The 22,353-nt window shown below is 38.0% G+C and overlaps 1 protein-coding gene across 1 annotated transcript in view; it reads right to left on the bottom strand.

The window, feature by feature from the left end:
* Positions 1–7,856: 7,856 nt before the first annotated feature.
* LOC140228543 (protein henna-like) overlaps positions 7,857–22,353 on the bottom strand; it is a 36,199-nt gene continuing 21,702 nt past the window's right edge. Inside the window, exons 8-14 of the mRNA XM_072308776.1 lie at positions 20,839–20,974; positions 20,439–20,508; positions 17,541–17,597; positions 15,697–15,792; positions 10,458–10,591; positions 9,131–9,246; positions 7,857–7,936 (exon numbers count right to left, since the gene is read on the bottom strand). Of these exons, the coding sequence (XP_072164877.1) occupies positions 7,893–7,936; positions 9,131–9,246; positions 10,458–10,591; positions 15,697–15,792; positions 17,541–17,597; positions 20,439–20,508; positions 20,839–20,974 (653 nt within the window). The 3' untranslated portion in view covers positions 7,857–7,892. The remainder of the gene's footprint in view (positions 7,937–9,130; positions 9,247–10,457; positions 10,592–15,696; positions 15,793–17,540; positions 17,598–20,438; positions 20,509–20,838; positions 20,975–22,353) is intronic.

The raw sequence follows: 22,353 nt of genomic DNA, 5'->3' as shown, positions 1-22,353 counted from the left end.
GAGGATTAGACCAAACAGGCATTAGACGAAATTGATAGTAGACTAAATGAGTTTAGCCGTAGTGGTGTTAGACAAACTGAGAAGTAGACCATCTGATATTAGACTAAGTGGCAATAAACCGTATCGACGTACAGTACATAATGAATACAAAGGAAGCATGAATAAAAGTCAAACGACTGGATAAGTTCCTCTAACATACCTGAAACATAAACACTGTAAATGTATATTTGTCATCACCTTCAGACTGAAAACAACCAGAATCAGCAGGGAAATTTGGGGCTCACAGTTGAATCTCGTTTACAGATCAGATTGAACAAAAACCGCTTATATGACGAGATGATTTTACAGGACTGGTTCAAACTCCTATTAATGTCCATTTTGGTTTGTTTGTTTGTTTTCTTCTTGTACCCTGCCTACAGGGAGAAACTTGATATCAATGAATGACGCTGAATTTGATGGTTTGTAAGCACTTATTTCCATCTCTTTCATACTGTTTATTTCTACGCCTAAGAGTGCTGTTAGTTATAAGTAATACATCAGAGGTGGTCGCTGGAGTACATGGTAATAATAGCAGTAGTAGTCGTAAAAGTGTGGTAGAAGTAGATGACTGTAAATGTGTACAATGGTTATTATTCCATTGGATAATAAATTCATTCATTCATTCATTCATTCATTCATTCATTCATTCATTCATTCATTCATTCATTCATTTGTTCACTCATTTATACAAGCTGTAGTACTACATGTAATACTAACACAGAGTAGTTAGCAGAAGTGGTGGTAGTAGTAGAAGTAGTAGTAGTACAGCAGTAGTAGTTCTTCTTCTTCTTCTTCTTCTTCTTCTTCTTCTTCTTCTTCTTCTTCTTCTTCTTCTTCTTCTTCTTCTTCTTCTTCTTCTTCTTCTTCTTCTTCTTCTTCTTCTTCTTCTTCTTCTTCTTCTTCTTCTAGCCTAGTAGTAGTGGCAGTAGTTGATGTTGATGTTGTAATTTACTGTGTGGTCGAAAAAGGCACAAAATAGCTGAAGCAGTTGTAGCGAAGTTACAGGAAACAATGACGATATAAACCAATAAGAAATAAATAAACGACATTAGACTTGAAGGTTTGTATTTTCCAATTTTTTCATACTGTCTTTTAATGCTGGTGCTGCAAATGAGGGATACAAGATAAAAGTCTAAAACACTTCACATACACACACACACTGATATTTTTTTTTCCGTTTTTTTTCTTTTGTGGCAGTCGATTTGCCAATTAGCTGAAAACCCCTTGATGAAACCATTCCCAACTATGCCATCTATTTACAATTTGATAAAAAAATAATGTGGTTTAAGACAGAGATTATCACAGAAAGCAAGAATGTGGTGAATTGAGTACACCCGCACGTGTACAAACAATAAGGAAACAAGATGCCACTGTTTAAAAGATAACATACATACATTCACTGGCGTAGCCAGGGGGGGGCGATGGGGGCGGTCGCCCCCCCTAAGATTTGGACCGAGGAGTTGGGAGGCGGAAAAAAAAAATGCGTGTATACTGTATGCATGCACATGAAGCGGGTCTCCTTTGCAACCTTTCATCAAATAAGATATATTTTTTTGAATATTTCACTCAAAGTGTGCACCAGATCGTTGAATTTCAATTCAAAATATGCAAAATCTCTCGTGCTTGGGAGGGGGATACCCCCTCCCAAACCCTCCCCCTCTTTGCCGCTTTCCCTAGCTAAGTACACTTTTTAGATTAAAAAAAAATCTGAATAATTCTGAGTGCACAAGACTTTTCACTAATATTCCGAAAACTGAAGGTTCCCTCATGTATAAGGGGAATTTCCCCTTTTAATCGACCCTTTCCTCCCTCAGCCCCCCCCCCATCATTTTTTTTTGATTACCCAAATGTTGATTCCATCAAATATGCTTATTATGCGTATACGAGATATCTCAATTTCAGCCTTAAAAAGATACAAGCTCCATCGGAAGGGAAGAGTGGAGATAACACTCGCCAACGCCTTCTTCCTGTTCCCCCCCCCCCCCCCCGCCATGCAAAGAAGTAGACTGTGGCTATACCAAGATCGCTTTATTTCAATTCTAAAAACGCAAAAGCTCCGCGAGCGGGAGGGGGAATCCCCCTTCCCCTAAGTTCTACCTCACTAGACTTTATACATACGCACAGATGGTGCACATTCGGAATAAGAGCTAAATTCCGTGATTTTAACACTTCGATGAAAAAGTGTTGCACCAAAAATTTGCACCAGATCGCTGAATTTCAGGTCTGAAAACGCAAAATCACCTTCGTGTGGGAGGGGATATGCCCCTATCTACACCCTCGTGTGCATGCTTTTTCTGTTTGATTGCTGAACAGACAGCGTTCATGATATTCAGTGTAAGAATTAATACAAGAAGACTAGTGTGTTTGAATTATACTGTTTTATAGGCAAATTGTTCAATAATAATCTACAATAAAGTATACGGCAACCTTAAACAAGTGGGACTGTTTCAACTCGTTAAAACACGCAAAAACATGCATCAAATTGCACCATTTGCAACATCAAAATGCAAAAAGTTCTCACCGTAGGAGGGGGGACACCCCCTCCCACACCCTCCCCTACCCCCTCGCTCGCTCCGCTCGCTCGGGTTCAGTCGAGTTCGTGATATACAGTGAAAAGAATTAATACAAGAAGTGTATTGGAATTATACCATTTTATAGGCAAATTGTTCAATAATAATCTACACTAAAATATACTGCTACCTTAAACAAGTGGGACTGTTTCACGTCGATAAAACGGGCAAAAACATGCATCAAATTGCACCATTTGCAAAATCAAAATGTAAAAACTTCTCACCGTGGGAGGGGGGAAACCACCCTCCCCTACCCCCTCGCTCGCTCCGCTCGCTCGGGTTCAGTCGCGTTCATGATATTCAGTGAAAAGAATTAATACAAGAAGTGTATTGGAATTATACCATTTTATAGGCAAATTGTTCAATAATAATCTACACTAAAATATACTGCAATCTTAAACAAGTGGGACTATTTCACGTCGTTAAAACACGCAAATACATGCATCAAATTGCCCCATTTGCAAAATCAAACTGTAAAAAGTTCTCACCGTGGGAGGGGGGTTCCCCTCTCACCCTCCCCTACCCCCTCGCTCGCTCCGCTCGCTCCGCTCGCTCGGGTTCAGTCGCGTTCATGATATTCAGTGAAAAGAATTAATACAAGAAGTGTATTCGAATTATACCATTTTATAGGCAAATTGTTCAATAATAATCTACACTAAAATATACTGCTACCTTAAACAAGAGGGACTGTTTCACGTCAATAAAACGCGCAAAAACATGCATCAAATTGCACCATTTGCAACATCAAAATGCAAAAAGTTCTTATCGTGGGAGGGGGGACACCCCCCTCCCACACCCTCCCCTCCCCCTCGCTCGCTCCGCTCGCTCGGGTTCAGTCGTGTTCATGATATAAAATATACTGCAATCTTAAACAAGTGGGACTGTTTCACGTCGTTAAAACATGCATCAAATTGCACCATTTGCAAAATCAAAATGTAAAAAGTTCTCACCGTGGGAGGGGGGAAACCCCCCTCCCACACCCTCCCCTACCCCCTCGCTCGCTCCGCTTGCTCGGGTTCAGTCGCGTTCATGATATTCAGTGAAAAGAATTAATACAAGAAGTGTATTGGAATTATACCATTTTATAGGCAAATTGTTCAATGATAATCTACTCTAAAATATACTGCAATCTTAAACAAGTGGGACTGTTTCACGTCGTTAAAACACGCAAATACATGCATCAAATTGCTCCATTTGCAAAATCAAAATGTAAAAAGTTCTCACCGTGGGAGGGGGGTTCCCCTCTCACCCTCCCCTACCCCCTCGCTCGCTCCGCTCGCTCCGCTCGCTCGGGTTCAGTCGCGTTCATGATATTCAGTGAAAAGAATTAATACAAGAAGTGTATTTGAATTATACCATTTTATAGGCAAATTGTTCAATAATAATCTACACTAAAATATACTGCTACCTTAAACAAGAGGGACTGTTTCACGTCAATAAAACGCGCAAAAACATGCATCTGCACCATTTGCAACATCAAAATGCAAAAAGTTCTTATCGTGGGAGGGGGGACACCCCCCTCCCACACCCTCCCCTCCCCCTCGCTCGCTCCGCTCGCTCGGGTTCAGTCGCGTTCATGATATAAAATATACTGCAATCTTAAACAAGTGGGACTGTTTCACGTCGTTAAAACATGCATCAAATTGCACCATTTGCAAAATCAAAATGTAAAAAGTTCTCACCGTGGGAGGGGGGGAACCCCCCTCCCACACCCTCCCCTACCCCCTCGCTCGCTCCGCTTGCTCGGGTTCAGTCGCGTTCATGATATTCAGTGAAAAGAATTAATACAAGAAGTGTATTGGAATTATACCATTTTATAGGCAAATTGTTCAATGATAATCTACTCTAAAATATACTGCAATCTTAAACAAGTGGGACTGTTTCACGTCGTTAAAACACGCAAATACATGCATCAAATTGCACCATTTGCAAAATCAAAATGTAAAAAGTTCTCACCGTGGGAGGGGGGAAACCCCCCTCCCACACCCTCCCCTACCCCCTCGCTCGCTCCGCTCGCTCGGGTTCAGTCGCGTTCATGATATTCAGTGAAAAGAATATTTGAATTATGCCATTTTATAGGCAAATTGTTCAATAATAATCTACACTAAAATATACTGCTATCTTAAACAAGTGGGACTGTTTCACGTCGATAAAACGCGCAAAAACACGCATCAAATTGCACCATTTGCAACATCAAAATGCAAAAAGTTCTTATCGTGGGAGGGGGGACACCCCCCTCCCACACCCTCCCCTCCCCCCTCGCTCGCTCCGCTCGCTCGGGTTCAGTCGCGTTCATGATATTCAGTGAAAAGAATTAATACAAGAAGTGTATCTAAATTATACCCTTTTATAGGCAAATTGTTCAATAATAATCTACATCAAAATAAACTGCTACCATAAACAAGTGGGACTGTTTCACGTCGATAAAACGCGCAAAAACATGCATCAAATTGCACCATTTACAACATCCAAATGCAAAAAAGTTCTTACCGTGGGAGGGGGGACACCCCCCTCCCACACCCTCCCCCCCCCCCCCCCCCTCGCTCGCTCCGCTCGCTCGGGCTCGGTCGCTTCGCTCCCTCGCAGACTAACCGCCCCCCCTAAGATGAAATCCTGGCTACGCCGTTGCATACATTAAGACGAACAGCCACTTGAAGTGAGTAAATGCTAATGTTTTTGAAACGTTCACACATTTATCAAACGCATGAGCAATCTAAAATCAGATAAAAAGTTCCCACTGTCACACAAACCTACAAAGGTTTTCTCAGTTCTATGTCTTGCCCACTCTGCTTGGGTATGTCAAATTTATGATTCAACAGCATGGGCTACTCATATATGTATTTCATATGCAAATTCAGCAATGGCAAGTTGTTCATCTTAAGGCAAAATGAAGCTCTGATTATCAACCTCAAATCAATGATTAAAATGTATTCAAGCAATTCCCTCTCAAAAAGGAGGCTTTCATGGGCGGGATTTGTCAGTTAAAAACTTTGATCAGATGGAGCTAGTTCCTGTATTTCTAAACAGAAGTATCTATCTTATGCACAACTATTAACAATAATATTGTATTTTTGAAAGTAGCAGGACACCCAATACAAAGTCTGTAAAATGTAAGATTTGATAATAATCATTTAAAATTATTGTACAATAGAATGTGTACTGTAAAAGCAAACAATTGTGTGTAGTTACTAATTAGTATTTTCTTCTTTTTTTTTTCCTATTAGCTGAGGACCAGTTTTAGTAAACTTGGATCATCATCTCTTGGATATGAGAATCTTAAAACTATTGATATATCCACAAAAATCAGTCATATCCTATTTTCTCACCAGATCAATAGAGCACAAACTCTCAAATTATTTCTGTACGGGTAAATTTTCCAGTTTACATGTAAATATTACATCATGAACGGCATGATTAATACTACAAAAAACAATTGCAAAAATAACATTCAAATAATCAATGCCTCTTTGTTTCAGTTATATCAATATAATCTATTCTCGTGTCTAAGAAAACAAAATTACACTGCATAAATGCCTTTCATTCAAATTTCAATGTACAGTGTCTTGGTATAACCTACACTGCTCTTGCCATAATCATGAAGCATATCTACAGCGGGTATTCAAATTTTTGTGCAATTCGGCGACATTTCTCATAAACAATGAGAAAAATACTGTGTAGATATAAAAAATATATATTGTAATCAGAATATATATACTTCAATAACATCTCTCATCAACAATTTAACAACAAGAATTATAAGGCTGTTCCCTGACCGATATTGTAAATATCGCATGATTTTGTGCTTTGGATGTTGAATCTATCATTTCTTTCATCAAGAATGAAGAAGGTGGAAGTAGGAATTGTCAATGATCATCTCCTTTACAAGACAAAAATTACCTGTTCTGACACTCACACTTAGAATTTGTATATTATAATTGTGTAAAGTAATCAGTTTGAACAAACGAAATACAATCATGATCACTTGGCAACATCATGCGAAGACATTGTTATATTGACCAACTCTGGAAAATAAAGTGTCAAAATTTTGAATTTGGGGAAGCCAGAATTGCTATGGAAGTCAACCATGATTTTGAATACATATAATGTGATATCAAAACAAATATCTACATGAGATATTGGGCCCTCGCCACATAAGGCTTTATTGTAGCCTCACTTAATTAACTTAAAAAGTGATTGGGAATACGTGTATGACATGCGTTATGAAGCATATTTATTTCAGGGAATGGTGAATACACAAGATCTTTTTTTTTTTTTTTTCACAAATGTAAAATACAATTGTACATTGTATACAAAAGATTGTTATAATGGGCTCCTATAAAATGAACAAATGTATCACAACTTTTTCCACACCAACCAGTACATGTTAATCCAATGAAACACAAACACAAATAGTAAACAAAATGAGTAAGAGAAAAAGACTGATTCATAATTTGTCTTTACAAGAGAGTATGTGATAAATTCAGAAACTTCGACAGAATGGACAAAACTTTAACAGCACACAGAGTATTTGCACTGCACACACTCCAAAATGTTTGACTTTGAGCTAAATTCCTGTCGGTCATTCAGCCGTGTCATGACTTCTGGCACTCCTTCTCACAATCACATTCATAATTACATCAAACTTTGAGCTGCTTTGGCCTTGGGTTTCTGGATCAAATTAATTGGTCAATGCATGTGGCTCAGAGCAGAATCAATACTCATCCATGTGTACCAAACAAGCCAGTTCGTAATTAGCTCACAGACATATCAGTACAAATGGTCTTTCTTTTTTTTTCTCTCAGTTGGTTTAGGCACTTCACTCATTTTTCAAAGAGGCATAAGGCATAAGCTTGCCGGATGTAACAACTTATGGAATTTGTTTTCAAACAAAGAGTGAACTTACATTTGAACCAGGTGACCAGAACAGTCCATCAGTTGACATTATAACAGGCATCAATTTAATTGTTTTGTACTGAATGCAATAAAAGCCTCTTTTTTTTTATATTGCCAAATACCAAGCTTGCTCTCAAGTGGATGTGCTGGCAAGTACCATTTAGATTAGGATCCAATGCATAATCATCACATCACACATGCTTATATCAGTGAATTGACAAATGACCTTTTTCTGCTCATGTGCAAAGTGGAATTACGAACTGATCCATTTCGAGATGCCTATGCAATGTGCAATTTGACAAACCTTATGCTGTTTCGTTGTATATCTCTCATACGCGTACACACACACACACTCACACACACACACACACACCCCTTGTCCATGATTCCTCACTTGAGCTTGTCCAGGGCTTCAGACAGAATGGTCAGATCAGCTGAAAATGAATAACAAGAAAAAAAAATCAGTAAAAGTGGTGGTAAAATGGCATCACACTTTTCTTGCAAGAACTTCACAAATTTTCTGACATTTTGCCATATTAACCATTCACAAATCATACTTTGCAACAGCTCTCAAATAAGATTCCCTAACCAAAACCTGATTTACTACTAGAATATGACTGAAAGAACATATACAATATACCTGATTTTCATATCAAAGTTTTGAATTGTTGTGAAAACAGTGAATCTCTAACAGTTTCAAGTTAGTATGGTAATTGGGCTAATTAGTGAATACTAGTAAGTGGGAATTAAGAATTAAACTGTTGGTCTGATGACACAACCTCTACCAGAGCATTCTATAGGAAGCTCAAAACAGTTACCTTGGTGGCATGGGTGTAATACTGTGTTTTCCTTTGTATCTTGAAACATGAACTGTCACTATATTTACATAGTTTCATATTTTCTTGCCAAGACACATAATGCTTCGAGTATCAAGAACATTGAGTTACAACAAATGCAAAGTTTGACTGATTCATGCAAGCTCAATAAATGATTCACATATTGATTTCATGGTGGATATGATTTAACCATATTCTTCAACAAGAAATACATTTTGGCATGCAGCTAGGACTGCTATTTTGTGGTTCTCACCAGATGTCAGGTTAGAAGATTTATCAGCTTCAACAATTCGTCTGCGCACAACATTTGAATTATTTTGCTCAGGCTTTGGCTGATTTCAATTTTTTTTCCACTGCTTTTCTTCTTCTTTTTTTTTTTTTAAGATTACTGTCCCTTTCACAGAAGGTGAAATTGTCTAAACTGACTACACTCACCATACTAGCTGCATGACAACTTCTATAGATACCTCCACAATAATTAATGCCGACTTTCCAAAGTCTGACTACCTTAACAAAACTGCATAAAAAAACAAGACTTACTCAACGTATAGCTATTGGAAGTTGCAAGAGTCAGCTGCACGTGAACATGTGACAGGCATACCCTCCTATTTTGGACCGTTACAGTCCATGGACTGAATCTAAACCAGTGATTTGATTCTATCTACCGTTCTAAAATTTGGGCCTTAGTGCCTGTGACTGCCTATTTTGCAAAAGTCCTCCTCATAAAGCCCAAAGCAGCAATCTGAATTAGGAACAAATGCCCACTAGAATTCGGTCTTGTTATCTCTCTACCTTTCACGTTGCACACCAGGTTCTTCAGTTGTTCCTTCTGATCCAGAACCTCCACGGACTGAGTGTACGGGTTGTAGCGAACTGAGAACGGCCGTGGGATCTTGGCGGCCCAAGCACTGGAAGAGAGAGAGAGACAACAGCAAGTGAAATAAGAATTATGAAATTTTAGAACACATTGACTTGTTTACATTACAGGAATTAGTCAAGTACCAGAGAACAATTGGATAAACATGATCAGAGTCCCGTTTTATCAAAAGATAAAATCAATTTTAAATCTCCTTACCACACAGGCTGCCATAGATTTACAGTTCAAATCAGCTATATAATCAATTCTAACACTTCACAAAACAGGGCCCAGGTGAGAGAGAATCATTTGACATGCTCTGACCAATTCTGTAATGTTCTCAGATGAGCTAACCATTCTGGGAACATTCTCCCATGGGCTGACTATTCTGGGAACATTTCTTCCAATGGGCTGACCATTCTGGGAGTGTTCTCCCATAGGCTGACCATTTGGAGAACATTCTAACATGTGCTGACCATTCTGAGAATGTTCTCCTATGGGCTACCATTCTGGGAATGTTCTCCAATGGGCCACCCATTCTGGGAACTTTTTGTTGTTGGCTTACCATTCTGGGAACTTTCTGTCATTGGCTAACCATTCTGGGAATGTTTGCCCATGGGCTGATCATTCCGGGAATGTTCTCCTATGGGCTAACCATTCTTGGAATGTTTCCTGATGGACCAACCATTCTGGGAATGCTTGCCCATGGGCTGACCATTCTGAGAATATTTTCCCATGGAGAACTTTCTCCCATGTGCTGATCATTATGAAAATGTTTGCCTATGGATGCCCATTCTGAGGACATTCTCCCACAGGCTGAGCATTCTGGGAACGTTCTCCCATGGGCTAACCATTGTGAGAATATTTTCACCTTTTTTCAAAAAAATAAAAAATCTGAGAGATGCAATAAACCGTGAACATTTCAATGCATCTGAATTGCCAAACTGTCTAAAAAGTGAGTTTTTGGCAGAGTTAAAAGACCTGAAATCAGATTAAACTCTGAACTCTCACATCTCTAATACACTGCACATCCAAACTAACACTTGACCTCTTGTTTTATAGACGATTGGTACAAGTTCTAAAGTAGTGGGTGATTAAGTATCATCACTGTACTGAGTTTCCATTTGTGGATCCTTGGGTGGGGGCCAATGACTTTACTCGTTGAGGACGAGTCCCGACTATGCTTAGGCAAGTGTCTATGGGAAATATGTGTTGTAGCACAATCAGCCCATCCTCAATGGATTAAAAATAAATGCTGCCCACCTCAGTTTCTCCTTGGCATCCTGGAAGCTCTCAGCCAAGTAGTAGATGGGTTGGTATTTGGTGACCGGGTAGGGTGTTGTCGAGGTCTTCTCAGGGTCAAAAGGTCGCACCTCTGGCTCATCCGACAGACAGTACTGCATAGACAGGACAAACACAGAGTTCCACATCATGAATTGAAAGGACAAAGCTGTGAAGCAAAGGAAAGCTGAACGGATGGACTATTCCCCACCCCCACCCTGCCCCATTCTTTCCTGTCAACAACTTACCTTCATGAGCATAAACTTGTTTGCAACAACTCCTTCAGAAAGCATTGAACATTCTTAGTGGTAGGATGCTTTCAAAGTATCAGAATTGACAGAAAAATGTCTGTGTATATGTATCAGTATCAATGCTTAAATCGAAATATATTGGACTGAACATAGTTTACAATACATAGGAAATAATGTTGTAAACACTCGGGGGTAACAAACATTTTTCATTCTATTGAAACCCCACCCTACAAATGATGAAAAGGTGACAAGTTATGACCAATTTAAAAAGAAAAAAAAATTGAAGTGAAAACATCGATAGTCTGAAAAATGGTAATATTCCTGTTAATCAAACCCCAGATGATTTCTCAAGTAATAGCTTCAAGCTGAGGTGACAACAGTCTGTCCAGAGGAAATTACAGATATAATGAATTTGTTCATTTGTTCCTTTGCAAGGAATTTGAAACGAGGTGACTTGGAGTATAGTGTCATACTTGACACAGACTGCAACAATGAATTGTCAGTGATTGTTGTTTTTCTCTTTAATTGAGTGACAAAATATCATATGCAGAGCACAAAAAAAAAGTTCTCAAAGTGGTCTATTCACATACTGGACTCCAACATACAGGATGCATTAAAACATACATAGAATAATTTAAGAAGGTAAGACTACTGTCTTATTTCCAGTCATTTTGCTTAACTATCCTAGCTGCCCATTTCGAATCTAGTCACACCTTTTGCAGCATAATATGAAATGTTATAAACAAAGGGTAGGTGAGGAATAAAATGAAACATCCCATATAATTGTGATGTTGATATTAGAACGGTGGATATCAGCAATATCCTGACTGAATTGAAAGTGGTATTACAAGGTACATGGTTAATATTAGAATGTGCATATAATGTTTTATTCAATTTCATTAATTTTCATCTTTTGCAAATGTAGGATGACCAAACTAATAACATAAAAAACAATCTAAAGAGCTTACTGAGCATATAAAGAAATGGATAAATGGTCATTGACACGGTAATTGGGCATTAACAAATTAAACCGGAAATATGATGAGGCATACATAAAGGCTAATCTGTTTTAATAACTAAACTATATTTTCTGTTATATCATTGGTGTTGCATGATTACAAAGATTAGAGAGACAAGTCATGACCTCCCCACAAAAAAAAAAATAATAATAACAAGGAAAGTTGAAAAACAGGCATGACTAATAAGACAAGTACAATGTACAACAGTAGTACAGCATTGTTACGGAAGTCATCTTGACGGTATAAAAGGATATTTGTCAATGCTTTCACATTCCATTATAAGTTATAACATTGTTGAAAGCTTGCACACACAAGCTATGCAAACGAGAAATGTTGTGTACAGAAGTGAAGTACATAAGGGGCAGGAAATGATCACAATCACCGAATATGATATATACATCATGTACATGTAAATGTATATGTTTTCAGGCTTGAAAAATACTTTTAGGAGTAAAATGAGTTTCCTGGTGAGAAGGTTAAAAAAAACAAAGAGTAAGAGACAGAGCTTCTTATTCTATGACAAAATTTGTCTGAATTCACCTCATAACTTTTACACTTGATGGGGTAACAAAACAATTGTGTTGTATATTTCTGGCATACATATGGCTGTGCCTTATCAAGGGACTCTAGTCTATCCAAAATGCAACCAAAGGCTAACTTATGCTTTGAGTTTTGTTTATTTGTTGTTCATTTGTTGTTGTTGTTTTGGTCATCTTTATAAATTTGACAAAAGCGGCAACTTAAAAAGTGCATTATAACAGAATGGAAGCTGAAGATATGGAAACACTACCCTGCCAGGAAATCAATCACTTGCCACTTGCAGAATGAATATGATATGTATAAATGCACATTACCACAAGCTACTTCCTTTGAAGATGCCAAATATGACTTAATATTTATCTCAAATTGAATTTACTACACCAGACAATTGTGAAAGAAAGGGAATGTTTAGCCAAACAGAAAATTACACTGAAAGTTACACGTATATGTATACCTACTACTATGTTTGCTCAATTTGTTTATTAATTTTCAAAAAAAAAAAAATATTTTGTATGTATCACTGTTTGGATTAATTCTTGATGTATAAGGGAAGAAGAGGACAAGTGACCAAAGCAAATAAAGCGTATACACCCTTACAAGTCAAAGCACTGACATGTGCATATTGAAAGTGAACTCACCTGCACTCATTTGTGATATGTCAGTATGATCATTTGTGGTGTATCTGAAAATATCTTTAAATAAAATTAATACAGCCAACCTCAGCTAACTTGAATCCAAAGGGACTGGAGAAAATCAGACTAAACTTAATTTCTACTTACACAATAAATTAACACATGTTTATATGCATCAGGGTATACATTTTCTGTAACTTTAACAAGTTTTCAACTTGTGCGACATCCACTTAAGTTAGGCAAGGTTGACTGTTATCTAAAAGAAAGAGCAATTGTGTTGATTCCGTAAAGTGAATCTGATATAGTAAATGGATGAAAACAGACAAAAATCTTAGCAAACCATACAGTGTAAGACTTGGCAAAGACCTTTTACCCTCTTTAATCTTATGAAGAGATTTCTATGAACCATGACAAGCAAAATTGTCTCCCAATTACAGACAATGCCCATTAACATGGTCTTGCAGGATAAACATATAACCTCTGACATTTCACAATGGAATACAAATATCATGAGATAGAATAGGCACTCAATGACTGATTACATTTTTCAAGTATCTATGCACTTGAGGGAAATAGAGATACAACAGATTACAAGTGTATTGCCGGAGATAGCATGAATTTTATGTTTGACTATCTGTCCTTAGCAAGGGGTGATTGCTTGAATTTTGTCCTCATTTTTTTTTTTTTTTTTTTTTTTTTTTTTGTTGGGGGGGGGGGGGGGGGGGGTCTTTCTTCATTTGGCCTCCAGAGAGATAAGATCTAGATTTAGCATTCATACTGAATCATACAACAACTGGACCCTGGAATTACCTTGAAGAGGGAAAGAGGAAGAACAAAATTACCTTACGTACTTGTGGAAACATCAATGCAATTTAAACTGCAGCATTTTGCTTGCTAATGTTGAAATGGTACGAAAGGGTAGGCCTACTAATCATAGATTCATGTGAGCACATCACTGAGCATCAAAAGGAGTTACAAAACTTGTCTGATTAAATTTTACTAATGCACAGGTCAAACAAGGACAGATGTGCCAAGTACAGATCATGCCCCTGTCTCACACATATATGGGTGTTACGGGGCAAAGTTGTTTTTTTTTTTTGTTGTTTTTTTCAAGACAAGGTAGTGTTGGGATACCATGGAGATTCATAGATTTGCACTGTAGGATGTCCTGCAAATACAGCTTGCTATTGTTATGCCACAGTGATTGTCAAGCATTTGATTGTATTATACCAATTTGGTGGGTGTCTACAGTAATGTCCGTGCTAATAATATATTATTGGTATTTTATATACACCTGTGATATGCAACTGTCACAGTGGAAAGCTTAGAGTGCGAAGAATTAAAAAGAAACTAGAAATGTCGCTATGGCGACTGGTATGCCTCCGCCATAATGCATGATTCTCCTAATAGGTCTAGATAGTACATGTGGACAATGTGTGATTACATTTTCACAAAATTGGCAAAATATTAAAATGACAAGTTTGTCACAAATGTGTTGAATGTTCACCTTCCTTGACCTAGGTTTAATTGGATGAATAGGAGAGCATGTATTTGGGATTTAAGGACTGTAACTTGACTTTGACCCATTCAAACGTTTATGCATTGAGTAATTTTCAAGGTACATTGTATGGAGAAAAAGTGGAATTTCTGTATTGAATAGTAAATTGTTACCATTTTCATCTGGCCTTTGACCCTAAAATTCATTAGATAATCACTGTCAGGCAGAACATGCATAAATATGTAGTACGTTTCAAGATAACCTGAGATATGGAGGAAAAACTTAGTTCAGCACTTTCCCTTGATCTTTGACCTTTTGACCTTTGAGGCAAAAACAAAAGAAAAAAAAACTTTCCAGAGAATCTCTATTAGGTTATACATGCATACACCAAGTGCAAAAAAAAAAATAATAATCCTGCTGGCATTGCATAAACAAGAGGGAAATAGTAAAATTTTGAAGTGTTGCCCTTGACCTTTGACCCCTGACCTTTGACCCCATGAACCCTAAATTCTCTGGATAATCACTGCCAGTCAGTACATGTAAATATACTATGTTCCATGAAGATACCTTGAACAATTTCCAAGGTACAAAGAAAAAAGGTGAAGTTTTAATGTTTTTACTTGACCTTTTGACCTTTGACCTTTGACCTCATGACCCAAACTTTCACCAGAGAATCTTAATCGGGTAATACATGTATACACTAAGTTTCAAGAAAATATCTTCAGGCATTGCATAGATATGATGGAAATAGTGAAATTTTATGTACTTGACCTTGACCTTTTGACCTTTGACCTTGAGCATGTGCACCCAAAAGTTGACAGGCACAACTTCACCCCCTAATACACATACATGCCAAGTTTCATTAGGATACCTCAAAAGGTTTTGATAGTTACCCTGTCCACAAAATTCATTACGGACGGACGGACGGACGGAAGGAAGGACGGACGGACGGACGGACGGACAACCCGAAAACATAATGCCTCCGGCACCACTTCGTGGCGGAGGCATAAAAAAAAAGATATATCCATATCTATGTTTGGTGATGTGATTTTGGTAGGCTTACGTGGGAACTGTTGATGCATCTAACAACTTGCTATAAAACTCTATAAAGGCAACTTGCACATTTTATGAAAATGACTGCAATGTGGGCAGTCCTGGCAGGTAAAAAATACAACATGTATATCACCACACAAGGGTCAGAGAGAAATTCCCAGCATATCATCTACTCCCAAACTGAATCAAAAGTCAAATTTTAAATCCCATCATCAGGGCCGGACTCACCTGCAGCTCTCCAAAGGAGGAGAGAAGGCCAGCGCCGTAGGCCTTGATCTCACCGTTCTGACGACACATCCCAAACTCGACCGTGAACCAATAGCACTGTTGGAGAGCACACAATAAGATGATATGGATGAGGATGGACAAATCTCTTAAAAACTCTTGTTTGGATGATTACATCAGTTGCATACAAAGGCCTAGCTCTCACATGGCAAATATGGGTAACATCTTGTAATGGATGACTGGCTAATATTTCATATTTGTCACACGTAGTATTCTCTATCCTGAGAAAGCACGACAGATGCCATGTATAGCTGAGAATTTCTATTTGCGTGCCTGTGATAAAGTGCTTTCTTGTTAACACTTTCTTGCTCATAATGAAAGTTGCTTCTTCACCTCTCTCCACAAGAAATAAAAACACAACAAGCATGGTTACTTCATCAGGTAAACTGCCATCTTTGGATGCCCCATTTGTAAATAAAAAAGGTTTCTGGGAGTTCGATATAAAGACATGAAAATATCACGCCACCATTGCACAGAAACTTATCTTTCCCTTCAGCTGTAAGCCTCTCTTGAGTACATTGTATTTCTGTTGCCTACAAGTTAATAAATTCAAGTTTTTGAAACATATGTTGAATTAACCACTGTGTCTGCATTAACCCTAAAAAGACTGGGCTATTTCGGTAGCTTGAAAGACTGGGGGGGGGGGGGCCTAAAGGGCCCCCCCTTAAGATCTCGGCCGTGGATCGCGCGATCACCGCGGAAATTTGCACAATGATAGTGTGCGATGTAATCTACATGATCGTATATTTAAATTTTCCAAAATTGTCTTCTTTTATTTTATTTTGATTAATTATGCTAATTTATGCGAGAAATCAGACTTTTTTATCTAAATCAGTAAATAAAGCTCCAAAAGTGCTCATTTTTGGTCTAGATATTCTTTGTAGCATTCTTCGCAAATGTACTTAAAGAAAAATTCGGTATCAAAATTAATTTCTTATTTATTTTACTGTTTTATGAATTTCTTATGTATTTCTTTGTTTTTTCGACCTTTTGTGTTTGTTGTTTTTTTCAGCAAAATTTGTGGCAGACCCTTTTTGAAGCATAATACCACTAAAACAAATTGATTTTAGCCATTGATAGTAAAAATAAGCATATTTATATGAACCATGTGATAAAACTCAATTTGCATTGACTTTGTACACAAAATCACATTTTTGAGCCATTTTCGGTCTCACGTGCATTTACAAAAAGTTATGTAACTTCAGAACTGTACCCCTGGGCGTCACAAATTTGGTGTCAAAATGGGCGGGAAACTCAAAAGAAAAAAGTCATAGAGCATCGCGGCGAGAGCACTGCCTGTTGCTGAGTAATCGCGCGAAATGTCGAGGGGGGGGGGGCCTTTTAGGCCCCCCCCCCCCAGTCTTTTTAGGGTGAAGTTTACATATCAGAAAGGACAAGTGAATGTCTTACATGCTTTCCATGGTGCAATTACTTTAGTACTGCAAAAGATCTACAAAATTAATGGACTTCTATCTAGAAATAGAAATCTTTGTGAATATGTAATACAAATAGAGAGTTAATTTGGTCAAAAATACAAAACATACCATCATCAGGTATAATTACATGCATATAAGAAGGCAGGGGGGAAAATAAGGAATTTACCTACCCTATAGATAACTGAGATAAAGAGAAGGCCCCAACAACTGATATTTTCTAAATTGTGGGTGAATATCTCATAGATAACAGGAATTCATCTTGCAAAACAAACTTCCTATTTACATCATGTCCTACAATAATACTGAGACTGCATATACAGGAGAAATTACATCACGATAAAAAAAACTCACTGTGGCAAGTTTTTCGATGAACTCATCTGGCGCCCCCAGGGACAGAAGTCCAATCTCCTGCGATGTAATGAAGAAATTGACAAGTAAAACTGTTAAACTGAGCAATCGACTAAAAAAAAAAATATATATATATATAAATATATATATGTATTTCACATGAATAGTCTCCTGTGATATAGGGCCCTACTGCAGATGCAATCACAAATTCTATATTGAGCAATTCATTACGGCAAAAATATAGATAAATACGTGTTACAAAAGATACATCAACATGTATCAGGTTCAAGTTATTACTGTTTTCATATTTCCATGTTTCTCAGAGAATTACAGTATGTTGCTTTGACATTAGTAGCAGAAATAAGAATATAAATGTAGACAAACAACCATATGTTTGGATTGCACATTACAAAATACATAATAGGCAGCTAAGTACTGTCATGTATCAGACACAAGTCACAAAAAAACTTTCACACCATTGCACCTCTGTCTGGGCAAAAATTTCAATGTGCTTAAAATTTTGGGGATTACTGGTTTCTATAGAAGCCAAAATGTCTTACTGGTACTCTGTAATAGATGACAGATTTTTATCACAGCCAAGCTAGCTGTCTACAAATGTTTGTCACTACCTAGTACATCACTTTTGATAATACATTGTTTCTACTAATATCTCATGTTTGATAAACACATGTGACAGCTCAGCTTGTGACTTCAAAAACAAACAGGAGCACAGGTGGGGGGGGGGGGGAGGGAGGCTCGACAGACACCAAAGCTTCAAGACAAATTCCACGTTGATACAACTTGTAATATCCATTGACTACATGTCATAAACTACTGTACATTGTAGGTATCTATTCAGGGGCCTCACATACAACCACAGCGTATCATTCACATCTGGGACCCAAGCCATATTGACCACTGCTGGCATGTGTCACCCTTCGGACCTCCATGTGGTCAGAGAATTACTGTAAGAACAATTCCAATTATGCTTATCTCTCTGGGCATGAGATTTAGTTTGAAACAAGAGATAGGTACCAGGTACCAGGTAATTGTTTAGACAACAGCATTATAGAGCTGTCTCTTACTGTTGATCAACACTGGCACATATGGGGAAGCTGGCTGTCAGAAGATAGTAATGGGCTCAAAAGTGCATGCGAGGTACGAGGTATAACCTGAGCCATACTCTATGGCTGCTGACGGTCATGCATTATAACACAGGGAGATTCCAAAGAGCATGCAAGGAGATACAGTACCTTTGTGTCACATGCATCTCATGTGGCAAAAATCAATCTCAAATGGGGGGAGGGGTATTTTCTTGTCAGGACATGAAGAGATAGTGATTGTTATCACAGGATTGGCTCCTTGCACAATCATGGAAATTTAGCAGCTCTGCATACCTTTGGAGTCAAAGCAACTATAATTTGATTGCAAGCATACACGAACTTGGAACTTTTAGGTATGATAGAATACACTGAATACTGGTAAACGATGTTTTATTCATCACTGCATAGCAATTTAGTAAACACTAACAGCGAATTTTGTTATCTACATTTGTACCTTGAAGCTATATCTAATTATGTCTTCTGGGTAGAAAAAAAAGAAAAAGAAAAACAGAGTTAGTATAATAAAATGTAGTGTTCAATTCTGCTCATTTGATCTTAGAATTGTTCCTTTCCTCTTCATTCCCCCTCCCCCTTTCCCAATTAAAAGAAAAAAAAAACTGTATAACATGCTGCATATATTTTGAAAATACTCCTAAAATACTGTGGCACACTAACATCTGCTCAAAAACCAGAACATATCTTTAGGGCACTTCATATTACGCCTTTCAGGAACGTGTAGAGCTCAGTAATGTAACCAACACAATGTATGTTTTATCATTCAGCAATCACTATGTAATCACAACATGTTGTCTGTCCAAAGAGCAGCTGAGAGCTCGGCAAACACTTGCCTGAAATCATTATAACGGAAGATAAGTCATGACAGATAAAACATTTTGTTTTAGAAACTGGATGGTGAGATTAATGAGGTCACATCACCTGACCCCTACACATGTCAACAGCACCTGAAAGACTCACATGGAGCGAAGAAGATGCACCACGCCCACAACCAACCCCCATAAACACACACAAGTTTTATTTGCAGAAAGATAAAACACATAAAGCACATAATTTTGAACCAGCACAGCCAATAACAAAGCCCATTAAAATAAGAATAAAAAAATAAAGATCATGTGAGCGATATATCTCCCCCCCCCCCACCAAGTTTACTTGCTGTACACGTCCTCACAGTTCTTGTCCTACATTTTCACAAATGCATTACAAAGGCACTTTATGTGTTGCTATAGCTTTACATCTCTTAAAGTGATCATAATTACAAATACCTAAAATGCAAATGAATTGTACCCACACAAAACTTGAACTCAAAATTCTCTCACAAACTCTCAAATAAAATACGACATCATCCAAACAACACTGTTTCATTCATACCTACCAATCTTAGGATGATCTTTGAATTCTGTGGAGCGATATACACAAGCTGTTACTATGACACTACATGTCATATATTTTATCATCAGGAGTGCTTTACAACCTGTCATAAATCACTTGCGCTGCCTTTTAAGCTGTTCCACCTGACTGCACAGAACGTACCTGGGAAAACTGGGCAAAGCTGGGATCAGCGAAGAGTGGAACATGACCAAGGAGCTCATGGCTCCAAACAACACTGTTTCATTCATACCTACCAATCTTAAGATGATCTTTGAATTGTGTGGAGCGATATACACAAGCTGTTACTATGATACTACATGTCATATATTTTATCATCAGGAGTGCTTTACAACCTGTCATAAATCACTTGCGCTGCCTTTTAAGCTGTTCCACCTGACTGCATAGAACGTACCTGGGAAAACTGGGCAAAGCTGGGATCAGCGAAGAGTGGAACATGACCAAGGAGCTCATGGCAGACGTCCCTGCAACAAGAGGAGGGACACAAAAAATTACAACACATACACGCAGCTTTCTTCACCCGTTGAGGATGGACTGATTTTGCTATAACAAGCATTTCCCATACACACCTGCCTGAGTATTCTCGGGACTTGTCTTCAACAGGTTAATATACCCTCCTAGCAAAATGCTCAACATCACATGCAGGCTAAATCATAATCTCCAAACTGGTATCACTATGGTCCATCACTAAAGCAGAACTTGGGAGTATATGACTCCTCAACAAAAACTAAAAGTATGTCTAATGAGTATACATGTACAAGGGTGAGAAAGTGTGTTAATAGAATAGTACTTACGGCTCAGGAGTGTACATGGGCTTGCTTGGGTGTCTGATGTACTGGGTGCTGTGGAACACGCGGAAGGCGAGTCCGGCAAGGAAGTCACGGGATGAAACGAGTCCGGCGACAGGGCGCAGAGTAAAACCAGTGCAGTCTAATGGGTTGGTATGCAAGACAAAGGGAAAAGAGAGAGAAGTAGCATGTGACATGTCACACGGAAGAAGAAGCAGGTTGTAAGATGCATACCTTGAAGTCAAATGAACTTTCACCTCCAGTTTCTCAATCAGGCATCAGTTCATCGTTTTTCATCCACATTTATTCATGAAATTTGTTAAAAATTCACTTTAATAGTAAAAGTTGTATTGTTTCTGCCTCCCTTCACACATATACGCACAAAAAAAAAAAATGAAATCAGTTCATGTGTCGGGTTTCAGCCATAAAACAAACTGGTGAATACGATGTAGTCATGTGTGTGAATTGGAATTTTGTGCAGATGGTATACAAGTTGATCAAACGGTCATGATTACTCTTCTATCGCTATCAACTAGAATTAAGAAAACTATACTTCTCAAAGCCAAAACATCTAACCAACATCATGTCAATAAAAACAACTAAAACATTCATATGACCACAGGTTAAAACTAGAATTATCATGAAGGTGATTAATACCCCCGCCCTTAGTGTCGCTTTATAGTATGTGATGTCATGAGGGCAATGACGTTGATACCAAGTTTGTGCACTTGTCGAATTGGAAACAGAATAATTTTAGTTTACTGTACAATTACAGAGTTGACACTGAGTTCCACAAGGTTTGGGTAAGAAGTGTGGTTACCATGGCGATGCATTGTCTGATACAAACACAAGGGACATTTTGCATAACTATACTTAAAGACCATCATACACACCAAATTTGACCTTCATAGCTTGAATGGTTTATTTTGATATAAAAATGAGTGGTTACCATGGCAACACATTTTCCTTAAACTAACACATTGGTGTCTTGCAAAACTACACTTCTAGATCATGATACATACTAAATTTGACTTTAATTGCTTGAATGATGGAAAAGTTATTCGATCTGCAAGGTTTTGGTAAAATTGTGGTTACTGTTATGGGAATATGCGATCCCGATCACACAACTATCGATATTACTATCGATGTCACATGTAATGCATACAGACGTATGCACAACGTTGATACGAAAGCCTGAGAACATGAGTAAACAGTGAACTGTAACTACGGTCTGAATAGTCCTTATTTTGCCTGATATTGAACTAACAGTTACCATGGCAATGGCTTGTGTGACAAACACAAAAATTATGTGTTCCACATCTATACCTCAGGGCCATAATGCCTACCAAATCTGGTTTCAATTGCTTGAAAACTGTGGAAGAAGTTCACTCCACAGGATTTAAAAAAAAACAAACATGCAGTTACCATGGCAACGCATTGTCCGATACAAATACAAAGGACATTTCGCAAAACTACACTTAAAGAGCATCATACACACCAAATTTCACCTTCATAGATTAA

This window comes from Diadema setosum, chromosome 5 (genome assembly GCF_964275005.1).
Source record: "Diadema setosum chromosome 5, eeDiaSeto1, whole genome shotgun sequence".
In the NCBI taxonomy this organism is placed as follows: domain Eukaryota; kingdom Metazoa; phylum Echinodermata; class Echinoidea; order Diadematoida; family Diadematidae; genus Diadema; species Diadema setosum.
Note: the sequence above shows the minus strand (reverse complement) of the source record. Positions and strands in the feature narration are given on the sequence as shown.